The 20,510-nt window shown below is 37.8% G+C and overlaps 2 protein-coding genes across 2 annotated transcripts in view; both read left to right on the top strand.

Annotated features, from left to right (window-relative positions):
* The window catches only part of PCNT (pericentrin), an 84,633-nt gene extending 70,686 nt beyond the window's left edge, over window positions 1-13,947 (top strand). Inside the window, exons 37-42 of the mRNA XM_026679055.2 lie at window positions 2,508-2,666; window positions 5,640-5,878; window positions 6,197-6,285; window positions 8,979-9,120; window positions 10,443-10,552; window positions 12,755-13,947. Coding sequence (XP_026534840.2) covers window positions 2,508-2,666; window positions 5,640-5,878; window positions 6,197-6,285; window positions 8,979-9,120; window positions 10,443-10,552; window positions 12,755-12,780 — 765 coding nt within the window. The 3' untranslated portion in view covers window positions 12,781-13,947. The remainder of the gene's footprint in view (window positions 1-2,507; window positions 2,667-5,639; window positions 5,879-6,196; window positions 6,286-8,978; window positions 9,121-10,442; window positions 10,553-12,754) is intronic.
* Window positions 13,948-16,449: 2,502 nt separating this feature from the next.
* Window positions 16,450-19,443, top strand: LOC113419543 (uncharacterized). Its single transcript, XM_087949271.1, has 2 exons — window positions 16,450-16,572; window positions 18,288-19,443. The coding sequence occupies exons 1-2, from the start codon at window positions 16,529-16,531 to the stop codon at window positions 19,372-19,374; spliced, it is 1,131 nt and encodes a 376-aa protein (XP_087805397.1). The 5' UTR covers window positions 16,450-16,528; the 3' UTR covers window positions 19,375-19,443.
* The last annotated feature ends 1,067 nt before the right edge of the window (window positions 19,444-20,510 follow it).

A 20,510-nucleotide genomic window follows, 5' to 3' on the forward strand; every position in this document is an offset into this window, starting at 1 on the left:
TTTACAAAACCCCAGGCAGCAAACACCTTCCTCTTTCCTTGACAAAGCTGTGAAGTATCACATCAGTTTTGAATTAGGTACAGGAAAATCAAAACACAATTTGATGTTCTCTACTCAGATTTCAGTGCAACACAGTCTAGATCCGTATTAAAAATGGCAAGAAAACTCTCATAGTAGCAACCTATTTTTCTAAGCTTTGTCGTTTGAAAAGCCTCTAGCAAAATCTTGGCATAAACCTATGATTTTGTCCTTTAAAACAGTAGATGGTCTAAAATAAATTGACTATTCTTATAGTATTATAATATAGCAGTATATATTATTGTATTAGATAGATAGATAGATAGATAGATAGATAGATAGATAGATAGATAGATAGATAGATAGATAGATAGATAGATAGAAAGAAAGAAAAAAAGAAAAAAAGAAAGAAAGAAAGAAAGAAAGAAAGAAAGAAAGAAAGAAAGAAAGAAAGAAAGAAAGAAAGAAAGAAAGAAAGAAAGAAAGAAAGAAAGAAAGAAAGAAAGAAAGAAAGAAAGAAAGAAAGAAAAGAAAGAAAGAAAGAAAAGAAAGTGTGAGGGAGGTGGAGAAGGGATCAGGGAGGATGTATAAGGATGCAAAGAAGCAGGCTTCTGAAGTTTGTGCAAGGATGTGTGAGTGGCTGGCACATGTACAGAGCTGGAGGAGCGTGCACAGGTGCAGCAGACTTAGACCAGCAACTTGCAACATTCCTTACTGGCTTCCCCATTGACTTTCTGGAGAAGCCAGAAGAGAAGGTCACAAGGGGCAATCAAGTAGAAATGAGGCATTGCAACTGGTCTTAAGTGTAAGTATAAACCAAGTGCCTAGATCATAATCTCATGATTGCAGGGATGCTGGGACAGCCAAAATTCGGGACTAGTTGTAACCATCATTTGTTCAACACCATAACTCCAACGGTCAATGAAAAAATAGCTGTAAATCGGGGGTTATCTATTTATTTTTCACTCTATATATTCTTTGAATGTAGTTTGTAATCCAAACCAGCTAATTATGTTCTTATCACAATAACATTTTTCAGTGTTAAATAATCTAACATATAAAATCATTTAGATTTTGATAAGAAATATGAAGAGTTTCATATATGCGGTGAAATTTGGTTAACAAGTCGTGTTATCTAGATCAGATATGGCCTTCCCATGGCTTATTACATAACTGAAATTCAGTAGTAATGTCCAATAAATGTAGGAACAGCTTCTGGGAGGCTAAGTTCTGGGTGCAATTCAAGGTGCTGGTTATCACCTTTAAAGCCCTTCATGGCTTGGGTCCGGGTTATCTAAGGAAACATCTCTTGTCAATCACATCCACCCGAACCATGAGAGCGAGGAGGCAAGGAATGTTGCAAATCCCACCTCTGAGGGAGCTACACCTGGTGGGACCCAGAAGAAGGGCCTTCTCCATGGTGGCTCCGTCTCTGGAACATCATTCCCCCAGAGATTAGAATGGCCCCCACTCTAGCTCTCTTCCGAAAGGCACTGAAGACCTGGTTTTGCCAGCAGGCCTGAGGAACCCAGAGGGATGGAGCCCATCAAGTGGCTAGTGTGATCTGCTGTCATCAGGGAGGGGGAGGGGAGTTGGTTTTTGATTTTCTGTTTTGTTTTTCCCAAATTTTGTTCTATTGTACTTTACTAATTTATTTGATTCTTTTTGTTAGTTTTTATTGTTTTTATTTTTATTTTTCGTTTTAAAATGGTTTTACATTGTGTAAGGCGCCTCGAGTTGCCATGGGCAAATAGGAGGCAATATAAATAAAATAAATAAGTGCTACCATTTTCATACTTATCCCTACTTCCTTCTCCTCACACAGTACTGATTGAAAAATGAGTCAGTGTTGCTATTTAAATTTGGCAATTTGCTGTTGAATGCTATGTTGAGATTCTTTACCATACAAGGCATATACAAAAAGAGGACAAGGCCAAAGAATATGAGGTATACCTAGCAGAAACTGGAGAGACAACATCAAAGATAAATTGCGGCAATATCAATCAACAAGAAGAAAAACCTGTTGAATTTCAGCAGTTATTTAAGCTTTTTAACAATTTTGGGGAGGATTAAAAATAGTAACCATTCTGCCTCTTTAAAGAAGTCCTACCATTCAGTTAATTAAGAACCATCAAGACAGGGTGACTGGTGCTGACCATAGGGTCACACATTTGGTGTCTTTATCTTGTCTTTAGTAACTTTTATAACTTTTAGTAACTTTTCCAAAGACATTCCAATAACCTTTTTGATCCTTTGTAAATCACTTCTGAAATCTTGGCAAGAAAACTGCAGAATCTAGTCCAGACTGTTGCCAGAAGTCACTACTGACTTAAAGGTGCAAACTGGGTATCCTCAGGAAATTATCCAGTCCTCGTTTAATCTTGTAGCAGATTGATTTGCCACAGTGGATTTATTTATATTGTTGAATTACAGCCGTTTTGTTGTATTATGAAGTTGGTATCACGTTATTATTAAAATGTTACATTTAGGTTATCCCTACAAGTATAATTCACTCTATGCAAGCATCAGAAGGGTATACTTACCAGGATAAGCGTGGTTTACAGAATGATTTGAAAGCAACAAACTATGCAGCAACCAAAACAAATGTGCCAGAAAACAAGCAAACTGTGATGTCTTCCAGCCCAAAGGTAAACAATATTGCAACTATATTGATATTATTTTTATCTGTTCTCTGTCTGGGAATGGGAAAGGAAAGCAGACTGGGATCTTGTGGGCTTGGCAAGAGAAAGGAGAGTTTTGATTTTATACTAAAATATCAAAATTAGTCTCTGATTCATGTACCCGTGTTTCCCTGAAAATAAGACCCGGTCTTATTTTCTTTTGGGCCCCAAAATAAGCACTTGGGCTTATTTTCAGGGATGTCTTATTTTTTTTCATCACAAGCCCGGGCGGGCTCCCCACCCCAACCCCACCCGCGTATAGGAGGCGGTAACTGCACGGAGGTCGACTGCATCAGGAGATAGAGGGAGGCAGGCCGTACCATGTTCTAGAGGGCATCGGCTTGCGTGCCTTGGATCAGCTGTAGGCTGTCATGGAGAGCAGGCTGGTGCCGCTGCCATAAGCTGAGATGAGAGAGTGAGATAATGATCTGATAAAACCGCTGTGTGTATGGCTTACCTGAGGGCCCTGTAACGGGGCCATCAACATCCTGACAACTGCCTCGTCTTATGGTAGCTCCACCAGCCCTGTCCAGTATCCCACAAGGCAAGTGCATCGCTCAGCCTCCTGCTCCGTTGTGGTGGCAAGTAAGGAGAAGAAATGGGCCAGGGGCCATGCAGGGACCTGGATGACATTTTTGGAGCTGCCGACATGAGGCCAGGCATTGTCAGGACATTGATGGCTGGCTACAGGGCCTTCAGGTAAGCCAATACGGAATGCATGGGGCAGCTCCGCCCCATCACCTTGTTTTGTCCTCCACCACAGCCATGCATCCCATGTCCCGATACCTGTCGCCCCGCTGACCGACTTCTGCGACTGCTCATGGCAGGATGCTGCGAGACTCATCGCGTAGGTGCTGCTGTTCACAGCAAGAGGTTGTGTGGCACATTGTGGCGTTACGCGCACGAGAGGTGGCACGGCGCAAGTAGCTGCAGAAATCAGGCAGCAGCGCAACAAGTGTCAGGACTGAGACAGTCCTAAGGTAAGTGGGCGCAGGGCATGTGGGGCAGCTTCACCCCCCTCTAGCTTGATTGTTATGTCTGTGCCTCATGGCACCTCATATAACCACAGTGGGTGAAGCTTAACTAGGGCTTATTTTGGGGGTAGGAGTTATTTTAGGTGCAGGCGTGAAATTCGGACTAGAGTTTGTTTTCAAAATAGGTCGTATTTTGGGGGAAACACAGTAGTTTTTAGAGTTAGGAACATAACAAAACAGCCAAGGTAAATTTTCTTTATCATAAAATACTCTGGCAAAAGGAAAAAAATAAGAATTTGGGATGAATTGCTGGTCCATTTTTTCCTATTTAGATTCCCAGATTGGATGTCATCTATATTACATTTTTGTCCACCATCCAAAATAGTTAATTTGGCAGAAGGGAAGATTTTAAAATATTTTTGAAAACATAATCTCCAACACATTTGAAACAGACCAGCTTTGTTTTAATCCTCTTACATTCTTCAGAAGTAATGGTTAACTTTTTCAACTCCCAGTTACCGAAAAAAAAATCCATAACAAATCCAAACTTCATTTTTGTAAGAATGATACAAAAGCTTAATTCTTAGCATTTATTCAGAATTTGTACAACTATGAACATTAACAAAGCATGGATATACGTTTACTAAACAACAGAACATTCAGCTATTTGATATTGTTGGATCCAGCCCTTATTTTGTATGCCTAGTACAACTTTTGAGATGCAAATAATTTTTCACTCATTAAGTTATAGGTAATTCTTAGTTAACAACCACTTGTTCAGCAACTACTTGAAGTTATGACAGTGCTGAGTAAAGCTAGTTAAATTCTGGCATCTGAGCACTCCTGTGGTCATGTGCTCATGATCTGGTGCTTGGCAGTTGACTTGTATTTGCCGTAGTTGCAGTATCCTATGTCACATCATCACCACTTGCAACCTTTGCTGTTGTCTTTCCATAAGCAAAGTCAATCGAAGAGCTGGTAGGAAAGGTTGTGAATTGCTCTAGGTCCCTGATCCATAGACTGGCACTGGTCCGCACAAATAAGCGAAATCCCATCCATTGGATGTAGGCAGCACACAAAGCCGCCACCACCACCCCCAGTCCCTATAAAAACCTGTCTCCATGGAATGGTTCCTGGTGCCCAAAAATTGGAGGTTGCTGCTCTGGTAAATCGCTGAGACTCCCATGACTTTTTCCTTTAAGAATTCTGGGAATCTTACACTCCATATCCATGTGGAGCTACTGCATCCCCCATGGCAGCCACCTGTGCAGCCTACACCCTATCTGGCAGCAGTCAACTCTAGGCCCACTCTACTCATGCCACATCTGCACAACCTTGTGCCTCTAGCGGCAGTTACCTCATGGCAGCAGTAACTCTCTGGTTCCACTCACACCAGGCATCCATATACCCTCCTACATTCTTGCAAACCAAGAAGCAGCCAGCTCTGGCCACACCATACTACACACACCATTTCCACACCATATATACATATAATATGTAATCAATAATAAATCTTTATTACTTTATATATATCTCAAGGTGGCAAACATAGCTAATATTTCTTCCTCCTCATTTTTCCCCACAACAATAATCTTTTACTTGTTGAAAAGCAGCAAAAAGTCCAAGGAAGTCATCAGGTAACAGCCTGCAATTTTTGCTTAATGACAGCCATTGGGAGTGGAAGGATTGCTAGCACTAAGAGATATAATTGATGCAATCACTGACTTAGTGCTTTATGACTTGCTTAACAAGAGAAATTTCAGTCCCAATGACTGTTGTTAAGTACTGTAATTATGAGAACTGCAAAAGATTTTCTTTGCTTTGTCCAGTATAAAAGATCTTCCAAAGATGGAAACAAATGATTATGGAAACATAAACAATTCACAAGAAGTATTTTTAAATAGTTTTTTAGCTCCTCATAAGAACTATTATTTTGCTGTGATTACTATTATTATTTTTTATTTAGATACAAAAGCTATATCGTAAGTATTTGAGAGCTGAGAGTTTTAGGAAGGCCCTGGTTTATCAGAAAAAATACCTTCTTCTGCTTTTGGGTGGATTTCAAGAATGTGAACAAGCAACATTGTCCCTGATAGCACGTATGGGCATTTATCCTTCTCCTCCTGATCTGAATGTTTCTGAAGCACGAAGCCGCTTTTTTACCAAGTTCAGATCTGCAGTCCGTGTGGTCATTGCAATATTAAGGTAATTAATCTTTAGTACTTTTTTTCCAAATGGTTTATAGTAATTAATTATTTCCTGATAATTGTTTTCTGTAAGAAACTTCTGGTGAATAAAAATTCTTGCAAGTTCAATGGAACTAATGGGATTTAAATGGTTGGTTAACCATTCAAGCTTTATTCCATTGTTTCCTTTAAAAAAAAATAAAAACAAGGCAAGTATAAGAAAGCAAAATATTGTGGTTGGATAGCACTGTAAACTTCAATAACTAATAGCTAATATAGAAATATTGTGTGTTGTTTTAATTTATTCATTAATGTTTGTCTTTTTCTATCTCCCAAGATTAAAGTTTCTAGTGAGAAAATGGCATAAAGTAAATAAGAAAGAAATGCCGCTGGAAGCCATTTCTTCTAGCCTTGGACGCAATTCATGTGAGAGTTTTTATAGCTTTGCTGTAATTCTTAGTAAATCATCTCTACTAAGTAAACTGAAAAGTAAAGTAATGATATATACATATGTTTGTGTTTTATTTATTCTGAGTAAACAAAATAAGATTTTATTATGCTGCAGAAATTGAAAAAGCATAATTATTAACAGAACATATTCTTACTTCTTGTAATTGTTTTAAATTTAAACAAAATTCTGGAAATGATATGAGACAGAGGTGGCTAGGGAGCAATGGAGAGAATCAATGGATGGCTTAGCTGCCTTAAGTTGGGGGTATTTATATGGCAAAATTGTATCTATATGGAGATTGTTTGGGGAAATGTGTCACTTGCCTATAACAAATAGGTACATCGTATTTCTTTTCTGTATGGCATTTTGATAAAATAATTGGATATTTGCTCCAATTACAATTTTAATTCAGTTTTATTAATTTGAATAATGTGAAAAGAACAAATGACTGTTATAGGCAAATTAATATTTATATGCTAATATATGCTATATTCTCAAAATTTATTGTCAATAGCAATATTAAAATTTTAAGCCATTATTTCCTACATAAAACATTCTGAAGTAATACATACCTTAATTCAGAGGTTTTGAAAACCTTTCTCATAATAAAATTAGTATCATTGAAGTTAAGGTTAGGTAGGAAATATATACACTACTTTTAATACTTTATTTATTTATATTTACATTTCATTCACCCATCTCCTTCAAAGAGGGACTCTGGGCAAGTGGCATTATACAACAAGACATCAAAATATAAATCAATATATTAAAAAATTAAAATGTTAGTTAAAATGTTGAGTTAAAATTTTAAAATTATACATTGTTAGGGAGGCAGGAATAATTAATCCTGTTAAAAATTGCTTGAAAAGGCAAACAGATAATTCTCATGGTGCTAAGCAACCTCATGACTATGCACTCCTTTGGGCTCCCCACACAAGGTCAGAGAACCACATTTTAACCCCTTTTCAGAAGGCCAGGAGAGTGGGGGGGGGGCTGCCTTATCTCCAGAGAATGAATATTCCATCAAGTAGGGGCAGCGGCAGAAAAGGCTCTCTTCCTAGACTCTGCCAGTCGAAATTCTTTAACTGATGTCCACAGCATACCTTCTTCCCTGCTTGATTGTGTGGGATGGGGTAATATGATGGGACGAAGCCATTTTCGTAGGTAGCCTGGCCCTATACAGTGTAGGGATTTATAGGTAATAACACCTTGAATTGGACCCAGAAGCAAACAGGTACCCAATGCAGTTCACGAAGCAAAGGTGTTACATGTGCCTTTCTTTGGGCATCTAGTATGTTATACTAATAGTATAGCTCGCAGAGCTGCACTTTATACCAGTTGAAGCTTCCAGATACTTTTCAAGGGTAGCTTCATGTAGTTGCAGTATACCAAATGGGAGGTGACAAGGGCATGACTGATCAAATTGAGATTCTCCCTGTCCAGGAAAGGGAGTAACTGGCATACAACATGAAGTTGATCAAAGGCTGTACTAGACACAGCTTCCACCTGCTCTTCAAGCAGGAGCTGTGAGTCCAAGAGGATTTCCCAGGTATGCACCAGGTGCATCTGGCATAGTGCAACCTCATCCAAGACTAAAGATCTGGATATACAGCCACTCCATCTTACCAGGGTTCAGCTGTGAAGTCTGTTGTTCCCTGTCCAGGCTCTGACAGCTTCCAGGGCACCACAAAAGAATATCTGCTGCATCATTCACATGTCCCAGGACAGAGAGATATAACAGAGTACCATCAGCATACTGTTGATATCTCATTCCATGGTGACAGTTGATCTCACCCAGCAGTTTTATGTTTCATTCCACAGAACACAAATATGGATGCTAAAAAGGAGTCAAGAGAGCCCCACAGTACCTACAAAGAAGGGGCTGTGAGCTGACCTGTCACTTCCTATTAATGAAGAAAGGAGGTGGACAAGCACAACACTGTGCTACCCACCTCCAATTCCCTAAATCAGCCCCAAAGGATACCATAGTCGATAGTTTCAAAAATGTTAGCTGCCCCAGCATTAGCTGCCCTAATGGTAGCAAGGACAAGAAATCCTGCCAATTTTCCTTTCTTTCCTAGACAGTTTTAGCTTCTCCAGCATTAGCAGTGCTAGCATATATAAGACTAACAATGATGAAAGGGTTTTCCCTTTCAAGATGGGATTTCTTCTCAGTTCAGCCTGTCCTCCTTCCCTACCCTGACTTCTTTAAGCTCTGAAGATCTCAAAACATAAGTGTGTGATTATGACAGGGTCGATTATGGAGGAGTCCCATAGGCTACAGGCAGGAAGGAGACATGAGGAAGTTCAGAGGGTGGGGGGAAGCCTTGGGACGCCCAAAGCAGGTGGGCTTGTGTCCGCACTAGGCCTCCCAGGGTCTACCCCTCCACAAGGCATCCTATGCTCAATGAGCTATGCATTCATTTAACGAATGCATTGGGGAGAGCAGTGATGGGGCAGTTGTTAATGAGATGGTTCACTTAACAGTCCTTCTGACTTTTGACTGCAATGGGCAGGCTCTTATGGTCATAACTTGAGGACTACCTGTACACTATTGCACAATAGAATGTACTGTATTAATCATGATTATTTTTCTTCATTTGTGTTGAAAATGTTATAACCTGAAATTCTCACAATTCAGATTAAAATTTTACATTGCTTAAAACAGATCCTGTAGCTAGTTTAGAAGTACTAAAGCAGCAACAGCCCTTCCCAAGTTATGCTGCTCCAGAAAGTGAATACTGCAACAGAAATAATCTCATGAGATTTGCAAGATGCACAGTTAAATCCTTACACCATTTACATAACAGGTTAGTGCAGACCTTACTTCACTATATGTGGATCTTCTGCAGGATTATTTTTACTAACAATATTATAAAATATTTATATTATGCTTAACTAGACTCTTGTTCAACTTATAGATCAATAAAAACTGTGTTTATATCAAAATTATTTTATCTACATTATAGTTTGTAAAATTTGTATATATTTTATTATTTTATTTTCATGTTTATGAATGGTATAGCTTCAATGGTATGATTCAAGTACTTGTTGATAAAAATACAATATGAATAAAGTTTCATATCAAACTTTTAAGTAACTAGGAAAACAAGTCTTCTCTTTGAATATTTGTAGTTGCTATGAATTTGATTGGCTTTAATAAAGCCAGTTTTATCCTATCATATATTACCTATCTTACTGGTTAAATTCCTTTTTTAGTTTCTAGAATTTCTTTTGGTCATGCAATTGTTGAAAAGTAGCAGCGTGGATGCCAGGCATCAGATCAGTTTTTCATATTTACTGGCAATTTTACAAAGCTCATCAAATTCCCATTTCAACCCATGATATTTTTTACTGAAGTTTACTAAACCATATATTCCATCAAAATATGCTAAATTAACTAATTGCTCCAGAGATATTAAGTTTTATTGATAAAGACATTAGATCCCTTCTATGGATGAAGAGGGACTGTGGGACTATGCTTCAATGTCTAAAATAATTTCATATTGTAAGAATAATCTGACAACACCATTTAATTCAAATTGTAACCTATTCCTAGACCTCAGTTCATAGATTTGAACATGCAAAATTTGGGTTTCTGTCTGCCAAAATCTATATTTCAATTACAGGATTTTAAAATCAGAATGAATTTTTAGTGCTATGGACAGCTTTTATTGTATTTCATAGTTTTCATTTTGGATCCATATGTATTTATCATGGTTCTTGGTATACCATTATTCACAATTCGTATACCAAAAAGTTTAGTGTGGCCAGTTTGCTGTAGTAGTTCATGTCTCAGGTTAGAAACCAGGAGATAATAAGTTCTGGTGCTATTTTAAGCACAAAGCCATCTAGGTGATCTTTGGCTATAGTCACACTATCAGTTGTAGAAATGAGAGCAAGCAATGTCAAACCACTTCCAAAATATTTTGCAAAGAAGATTCCAGGGTCTTGCAGACAGTTGCCAGGAGACCTCACAGTTTCAAAGGCACATACAAAAATAAGGAAAAGTATAATCTCTATGACAGTTGTAAGTCTTTTAACACATCCTTTTGTATTTTTCTACTTATATATTTTCTAAGATCTGTAATTTTTTGTTAAGGAAACATAAAATTGTTTTTCTGTTGTACAGGTCTAGTAGTTTTACTTCACAAACTTCATCAAAAGATCCTGATGATTCATTAACTGAATACATTGCACACTTGGAGGCCATTCAGGAAAGACTAGGAATTCTTCTGCCAGGTAACTTCATATTGATAACTTCTGAATCAAAGTCTTAGCCTATTTTAAATTATACTTTATAATCTTAGTATTGACATTTTTAAACTAGATAGAATTTACTGACTTTGGTGTGAACACTATAGAAGTTTAATTCAGTCATTTCCTACTCTCCTTTATATTTTGGAGAACAAGTAAAAGCTCTTCTGTCTGCATGAAAGGCAAATTTTAGTCAAATTATTCAACCAAGTTTGAGAAAGTAGTACAGATGCTCTCCACAAAACAGAAATTACAAATACTCCTTGTTTAATTACTATTCAGTGAGCAACTGTTCAAAGTTATGACAGTACTGAATGATTGGTAGTTACAGTCGGTCATTGAAGTTGACCAACTGTAATCACATGATCAAAATATGGGCACTTGGCAGCCTGCCCACATTTATGACCACATTCAACTCACCCAAGCCACCTCCCTCTGCCAATGTCAGCTCTTTTGGCTGTCCTCAGCTCAGTTGCCCCTGCTGTCCCCAGCTGACCTTTGCCATCAAGGCCTTGGGAAGGCTGTGTGTGATCAGCAGCTGCTCATGAAGGGCCAGGCTGGAGGCACCTCATCACCAGCAGGAGGAAGAAAACCGGGAAGTCAACTGGTAGGGGCAACAGGGCAGTCAGTGCAGGGTGGCTAAAATTGGGGAGATAAGGATAGGCGGGAGTTCAGGCAGAGGTGAGTGCAGCCAAGTAGAAGAAGTGTGAGGTCCTGACCTAATGACTGCAACCAGGACTGCCAAAACCTATTGCTGCTAAGTAGTACAGTTATATGATATATGACCTAATGACTGCATCACTAAGTGATGGAAATTCCAATCCCAATTAGAGTCATTAAGTATATACCGTATATGCCGGCGTATAAGACGACCCCCCAACATTTCCACTCAAAATATAGTTTGTTATATACTCGCCCCTCTTCCGCACGCCTTCCACTTTTGCACTTTTTTTTTTTTTTTTTTGAGGCACTTTTGTCTACCGTGGAAAGCGAATCCCGTGAAGCTGAAAGGAGCAGCCAGCCTTCTCCCAGCTCCCAGGAAAGCGAGGCTCGCACCGCCTGGGTTCCGTTGAGGTATCGGCTGGGGCTGTCAGGAGTTGTTACCGCTGGCGCGGCTCAGCGCGGCTCAGTCCCGTTGCCTCGGGAAGGGAAGGCAAAAGGAAGAGCCGCGGCGGCGCTTTGCAATGGCAGCAGCGGCTCCTGGTTTTGCCTTTCCTTCCCGAGGCAACGCGGGACTGGAGCCGTGCGGAGCCGCGCCAGCGGTAATAACTCCTGACAGCCCCAGCCGGATACCTCAGCGGAGCTCGGGCGGTGCGAGCCTCGCTTCCTTGGGAGCTGGGAGAAGGCTGGCTGCTCCTTTCGGCTTCACGGGATTCGCTTCCACGGTGCGCAAAGTGCCTCAGCCGCGGCAGCCGCAGTGCTTCCCAATTACTATTTGCCGGCGTATAAGACAACCCGGCATATAAGACGACCCCCCCAATTGGAGGCATCTTTTTCATGGCAAAAAAGTCGTCTTATACGCCGGCAAATACGGTACATTCCTATGTACCTAAGTAATATCCCAATATCAGTAATTCTCTTTAGTTTAAGAGCACAATAAAAAGCTTGTTCTTTTATGCTCCTTTAAGGGAAATTATATCTATTTTTGGTCAGATATGGCTACAAACATTTTCTAGAAGCTCAACCTTACATTTAGGAATTAGTTCGCAGTAGAAACTTCAAGAACAAAATGCCTTAATGTAGTTTGTTTTCTTGAGGGCAAGGAAGTGATACATTAAAAAAAAAACATTTGCTGAATCCCAAATGTTAACTCTAGGATCTAAATCTATACAAACCATGGGCAGTTTAAGAACTCCTGGCTTTTTAAGGCAAAGTCTGAAGCTAAAATTGGTTGGCTGTAGCAGCCAATCAGAATACAGAAGCAGCATGTACAATTACACTTACTGAATTGGGAAGAATTATGTCTCACTATTATGTGTAAATTATGTGTGTCCTTTTATACATTATTTAAATAGCAATATGTCAATATACAGTATTTTGTATAGCATCAGATTCAGTTTTAATTGTTAGATTTTCCATACTGTTTAATTCAAATCCCATTTAAAATATATTATTTTAAAATTGTAATATATTTATTTCCAAAAGTTTGTGGAATAACAAATTTAATTTAAATTTGTATGAATTTAGGACAAGCTGCACAAGAAAAGAACTAAATGTAGTGCGAATCTGCCTTGAATCTGAACCAGAGTTCTTTGTATTGAATGAACAGCTTGCATTAGTATTATGCCGTGCGGATCTTTCAACATTGATGAACAGTTGAATAAAGGGATCTCTGTGATAAATTTTGCATCAGCTTTTATAAAAAAAAACTTTGTTTGAATGTGCTATTTATACTGATATTTCATATAAAACAATCTGTTTTTTTTTATCAAAATTACTGGGAAACTTACAACTACAGCTTTCCTTTTCTATATTATTAATGCTAAGTACCAATGTATGTTTTTTATTAAAAATGTTCAACTGAATTGCAGACTCTTATTCAAAATATATTTCTAATACTTATTTAGAATGATTTTACTTTTTTATTGTAGTTGCTAATTCATCCACATCTCTAAAAACATTAAGATTAATCAATAGAATAGAGGTCTTACTTGTGCTACTAATGCCAGCTTCTTTCATTGCAAGTGATTGTGTAATTGTGGAAATCACAAGATGCTTTCCCAATCTTGTATATGGTTTTAGTCTGGATTACATTAACTATTGCTTTTCAATATCAAGCTATGAATTATGGTTTAATGAGATGATGTTAGCCATCAATTTGTTCAGCCTTTACTCTAAGCCAGCCTCCTGCAAGGCGAAGTGTTTGAACTTTCAGTCTTGATTTTGATTGTTTGTCATCTGAATTCAAGGAACCTAAGTTTTCACCAAGGGTACTTCTTGATGATAACTTTATGCCAGTTCTTTAAAAAGCTTAGGTAATTTCATGACATTTGTTGCATTCAAGAATTGGAACAATTTACTTTTAGCTCAGCTTCAGGGTGTTTGAAACTACGTAAAAACAGAAAGTCTTTGAAATGCTGCAGTTTTGTGAAGGTGGTGGACACTGTGGTTTTGGGTGTGTAATTAATTTTGTTCCTTAACATATGAAAGACCAGTAAGTTTAAAGATGATTGCAGGTCACCTGCAAACTGTTTTGGAGATAATGGAACTGCAATAATCACCCTATGATTTGTTTCAAACTGACAAATCTGAAATGTGGATACTGGTTCATTTAAACAAATCATAGTTTAAAACAGACTCAATTCTAGTACACATTATTGTCCTTGAATGGCATATAAAGAGGAAAGAGATTTTTATACATTAAACCTAATTTGGTATAATATTTTGTCAGTTTTCCCATTTTTTTTTTGGCCCTGATTTCCTAATCAGAATTTCTATAAATTCCTCAGTTCTGGAATTGTAGCAGATTTTCCAGTCATAAGACTGTATGACATAAGTGATGCAGTAGAGCATCATGTATGGCTGCAATTTCCTCTGTATCACATGGGACCAAAATATGCCAGTTTTCTACTGATTTTATAGAACTGGAAACTAGTTTAATAGAACTATCCAGTTTTATAAGCATAATTTTAGCAATGTTATCCAGAATTAACATGTAGCCTGGAGAAATAAATTTGTCTTTGGTTTCTCTTTTGGTTGTTTTTTTTTTTTTTGGGGGGGGGGGGGGTTTACCTCATGAGAAAGGGTTTGAAGTCTATTATATAGCAATACTCAGGTAACTAAACAAGTACAAACAATAGAAACATTAATACAAATTTGTAACACTCCTCGCTTAGATCTAACTTTTAAAAATAGTTACATTTCTATAAATTCAGTTGTACTGCCAATACATGTAGATCAAACCCACAATTATATGCATATAGCACATAAGAAGAGATTTTGAGGTACACCAAATTTGTAGGATTCAAATAAGACTTGTATGTTATGGCCCAGGACTCAGACTATGCATCTGATTATGAAGAACCTATTTGAGCTGAATCTGTGGTATCCAGGAATTGCATGAAGCTGTTCAAAAACATGCACCACTTGAATATCTGAAACAGTCAGAGGAGGAGGACATAAAGTATGCACCCAGTCACTAAGGAGGAAAAGGGAGCAGAGAATTCTATGAAATTCCTTGCCAAGCAAGGGAATAACTTTCTTCATTAGTGACAGCTGGCTGCAGCCTGACTTAAGAGACAGCTCTGACCAAAATTCCTTTGCTGGAAACAAGTGTTTGATCCCTAACTCAAGTGACATTTGTGTGGATTCTGCCTGTGAAATTCTGACCTCTGGACTGGCTGACAACTCTGACCTATATCCTTTATTACATATGGGTTAAACCGGGGGTGTCAAACTCACTTTCATTCAGGGTTGTTTGACCTCAGGGGGCCAGGGTGGGTGTGGCCAGCTTGACATCACTTGTGCCCAGGGGCACCTGTAGTGGCCCAAGTGCTCTGCCAGCGAAAACGAGATCCTGAACTCCATTTCCAGCTGCAGCCCCCTGCAACCCTCTGCCAGTGGCCCTCCCAAGCTCATTTTTGCTGGCAGAGGCACTGCGGGCCGGTCCTTCACTGTTTCCAGGGTGGCCCTGTGGGCTGGATACAACCCACGGGCCTTGAGTTTGACACCCCTGGGTTAAACTAACAAAACCTGTATTATGCCAATGGAACAGAACTAGCTTACCTGAAAATTCCATACAAACTTCAATCATATATTAAGAAAATGATTCTCCTAGATCACTGATTTAAAATCAATTATGTTATATTTTGGGTTATTAGACTATTGTAACATATGAGGAGAACACTTGGAGAAGATTATCTTGGAAAAGCTAAAACAATATGCCAATCATGTCAACTGTCCAACTAGCGAACCCAAAACAAGTAAACATTCAGGAGCTTTTAATTCCCAAAAGTAAAATTATTGGATACACCATTTTGGTACTGAAGAATCAAAACCAGCTCTGATTTTTCCACATAAATGTTTGCCGAGTTAAACAATTGCTTCCCTTTCTCCCCACCCCTGGATGATCACATTGTTCAATTATGAGATGTTCTTTTATGGGAACAATCCACCTCTTCTCAAGCACCCGCAGTGGTGACCGTGATGGTATCCACGCTCTCATGATCCGTGCACAAATTCTCAGCACTCCATTCCAACCTCCCCCCCAAGTTCATTGGCAATTTGAACAGTGATAAGGTTTGAAAGAAGCAAAGCAGTTCAATCTTGACAAATCGCTTGTTTTAAATTTCCTTCAAGCTTTGTGTAATAATGAGCAAGCATCCTGTGGAAGGTTTTAAACCGGAGATTAAAATGGCAGATCGCCTTTGGTTAGATTGCTTAACTGCTACATGTTAAGACTTTAGCTGCTGTATGCTAAAGAAAGGCTCAATATCAATTTTTAGAACTACACAAAGTAGCTGTGATCTGAAGCAATTATACTGCAGATTTTGCATTAATAATGTGAACTGTTAATTTTAGTTGATGCATTAAGTTAGTTAAAGAACAAACTCTTAGCATTAGTTAGGAGCTGAAGTTGACAACGTATATTCAAGAATACAGTCAAAGGGGCTGAGCTAGAGAATGTGTTGCTATATTTCCACATTCTTACAAGATGATTTTAGTATCAGTATTTACTAAAAGAAGCAGGTGGTGGGCATAAATGTTCATTTGCAGCTGCTTAAATTATTAACACTTCTTTTTAACCTGATGCTTCTGCAGACATACACTTTTCAACTAGTCTGTCTTAACACAATGACAGTCAATCCTTTCATCTCTATACTTTTTCCACCAGCAGCTATCCTTCTTTGAAAGACATTTGAAACATGCACTTTCTAGGTGTCTCAGGCTACAACAAAGGTAAGACTGTTTTTGGTACTATTAGATATGACAAATTGTGAAAGATCCTGAAGAGGCAGATCAATGAAAAATAACAGAAAAGCATCTTTTCATTTATGCTGGTCTAGGTGAGTTAGAGGATATTTTTGTTAGTACAATCTTTATGTTGTCTACGATGATTGAAAACCATTAATTCTTCTTTCAACTTAACATGGGTAATTTCACTTTGAAAAAATGGAACTATTTAGATTTCTTAATTCATACAGAAGTGCTATGACAGTTTACTCTGACAGCTTACTCTCACAACACTCCTCAAATAATTTACTACACTTCATCACTGAGAGATGATATACAATTAATATATTGTGGATCTTTGCCACAACAGTCTCAGTTAAAAACAAATTTAGGGCAATTTCAAAATAACTATGTAAAATGAAAATAAGGTCTTCAGGAGCCTCTTTTATAGCTCAATGCTGGTTTTCATGTTTTCCATCTCAAAATGAGAAGCCATATTTACATTAATTATCAGTATTTTCTGGGTAATACATTACAAAGCAAACATTTAGAAGCTGTAGGTTGCCCACTCTTATTTTGCAACATGAGGCATTTTTATCAATTGAAGATAAAGAATATAAATATCTTGGGTTTGAAGTGATTTACTTTCAAGCAAAAACATCTAATTCATGATCTTTTAACGAAATCTTTTCCATGTTTTAAAGAAAAGATTTCAGAGCGTATCAGGAAAAGAAAAACCACTCTTTATCAGATGAAATTATCTCAAGCTCTGCCTTGTTTAAGATGAAGCTGTTCCTTACATCATCATAGATTACTCTAGCTCTACCCCTCCCCCACTCAGTAGAGCGACATCTTATTTATAAGCATCTTCTCTAAGGGATTAAATAAGCTTTTCATGGTTTGCCAGTTGGTAAATGATATACTATATGTCTTAAGTATTTTAAACTTCTTAAGCTGTATTAAACTTTCGTACCACCTTGGGAATCTATTGACTGAAACAATATATAAATGTTTCAAATCAGAAACGTCTTACAAAATAAGAATTCTGAAATAAAAATTTTAAATTGTCATAATAGTAGTTAATAATCCATTGTGCTTTTTAATTTATGTATCCCAAACCTGTCAAGTTATCAACACTCGCATTACAATGTAGATATACAAAAAATGCTTTATCCTAAATGCAGAGCAAACAGATCTATTTTGAAAGTTCTATCAGATGATATTTTGATTATTAGTGCCATTGGGAGCAATGGGAACATAAAACAATTGCTCCTTTGGACAATCAATCCCTTTAGTTGTGTATTCATTATAAGTAATAGATTCTTACTTAAATCTGCCATGCTGTGCTGAAGAGCATGCAGACAGCCAATAATGTAACTAAACTGTAAGTCAAAATCTGTGGAAATAGATGAGGACTTGACAGCTTGGCAATTTATTAAGTATACGGGAAAGCAGCTTTATCTCATGATGATATAGGTAGTCTTCAATTTACAACAGATCATTTAGTGATTGTTCGAAGTTACAGCAGCCCTTTAAAAAGTGACTTTCACATTTATGACTGTTGTAGCATCCCCGTGGTCACCTGATCAAAATGCGACCTTTTGATAAGCAAAGTCAATGGGGAAACTGGATTAACCATGTTTCTAATTTAACAACTGCAATGATTCACTTAAAATGTGGCAAGAAGTCATAAAATGGGGCAAAACTCACTTAACATAAATGTTGAGCTCAATTATAGTTGTAAGTTGAGGACTGCCTGTAGTTAAGATTTAATTATGCATTATGCAACTTTTTCTAAAATATATATTTTATTTGTATTATTCAACAGGAATCAACAAAGGCAGAAAATGTATTTCCATTACTTAATCTGGCTTTGGTTTGCTCTTTCACACAGTGATTCTAAAATCTACGAAGCCTGCAAGGAAATCTGTTTTTGCAAAGTGGGGACAATGTTTGTGAACTGTTCAGGAGTCCATGCTCTGGTGTTCAATCTAACGTTCCCTTCTGATGCAGAACACTTGGACCTTTCTCAAAACAACTTGTATTCTATTCCTTGGAAATCTATAAATTCCCTGTGGAAGTTGCAGGTTCTCCTTTTGAGCAGCAACTCCATTCACAAAGTTGGAGAAAATACATTCATTTCATTGGGCAGGCTGCACAAGCTTGATATTGGTAGAAATGATATCTCATTTCTTGGCAACAGTTTTTCAGTGGGTCTTATTTCTCTCCATGAACTTATTTTGGCCTACAATAAACTGCAGGAGCTACAGTATAAAAGCTTTAAGTACTTTGAAAATCTTCAGAAGCTGAATTTGCAAAATAACAACATTTCCTCCATAGAATTGGGGACTTTCCGCAGTCTTACTCGGTTGAGGCAACTTTACCTTCAGAACAATTGCCTTCATGCCCTACCTAATAGATTATTTTCTATGTTGCAACACTTAGAGATCTTGAACTTAGAGGGTAATATGATAAAAATTATTGCTCCTGGAGCCTTTATTCCATTAAGCCACCTTACAATACTTAATTTGATCCACAATAAAATTGACCATATTAAATTCAAAACTTTATTATCTTTGCAAACCCCTGGAACTCACATCTTACTCTCAGACAATCCCTGGTTCTGTGACTGTGATCTTCAGAGAGTGTTTGCAAAACTGCACAGTGTCAGGAGACTGATCTTGGATGATTACTATAACGTGACATGCATGGAGCCCCATCTCTTGAGAAACCTGCCTCTATCAGCTGTAGATACGGAGCTTTGTATTGCTGAGACAGTGACTGTTCTTGTCATAACCTTTACCGTCTTTGTAACTGTGGTAGCTGCCATTGTAATGGCTGAAAGGAACAGGAAGAAAAGGGCTGAGAAACGCTGGAATGAGGATAGTGACGTTTCTTACAATGCTCAAAACTGATTAAATATTTGGCAATAGGAAAGTACGCTTGAAAATGCTACTTAATTTAGCTATATAAATTAGAACCATTTTCAGACATGCAATTCTGAATGTATGAAGAGAATGTGTGTGTCTGTCTCCCTCTTAATTATATCCTGTTCATGGGCAGTGGCAATAATCTGGACTTTAAATGTGTTCTTAGGAGTTCTGACTAAGAGTTCTTGTCCACATTCCAATCTTCATACATTGAAGCCAACCTCTTCAGATATAAGTACAGCAACCATACTGGCAGCCACAGGGTGACTAGTGTTGCTAATGCTGTGACTAATATAGAGCTACTAAGAGGATGGAATAGACAGGTGCATTTCTTCAGGAACCTAGATCCATTATGTGGTCAAATTAAACATGAAACAACAGAATCAATTTTTATAATAAGAGACAGAAATGTAATGATTGCAGCATTATTAGCCAGTTTTTGTCTGTTCCAAATAAAAAGTAAATGTTTTTCTCTCTTCACATTAGTTTCTGGAAAAGAATTTCTGAGACATTCAATTTAAATAGTAATATTTAAAAAACTTTTCAATCTTAAAGAACTTTTGAGATATACATCTGTACACATGAGCAATTAAATATTCTTAAGTAATAAATTGTGTGTGTGTGTGTGTGTGTGTATAGAGGGACAAATTGTGTTTCCAAGTACAACATCAAGAATGAGTTTGTAGGCCAAGGAACTAGTATTTTGTAGACTACTCATTTCAAGGCTTTGTGGTGGTTCTGGCCAATGGTGAGGGATGGATGGTAGGCAGGGGCAAGATAGATTTACTAAAGAAACCGTTTTCTTCCTTCAGTAAATTATTATATGTATTATTAGAAAGATTTAAAAAATACAGAAAAAAGGGAAACTGGGAAGAGTATTAACCTGGTTAATATTTGAATAGGAAGCTGCTTGGCTACCAGATCTAATTTGAAAAAAAAATCAGAAAAAGAAATGACAGTATAGAAAAATCCTGTGTTCTATGGGTTATCCTAAAGCAGGCCTGTCAAACTGACAGCTGCCCATCCCGGCTCCGCAAAGGCAAAAAAACATCCTGATACGTCACAATATGGCCCGCGATGCGATCGGGTTCAATACCACTATCCTACCTAGAGATATTTGA

The sequence above is a fragment of the Notechis scutatus genome, chromosome 1 (assembly GCF_049901735.1).
Source record: "Notechis scutatus isolate UNSWTSFEM ecotype Mainland chromosome 1, rNotScu1.2, whole genome shotgun sequence".
In the NCBI taxonomy this organism is placed as follows: domain Eukaryota; kingdom Metazoa; phylum Chordata; class Lepidosauria; order Squamata; family Elapidae; genus Notechis; species Notechis scutatus.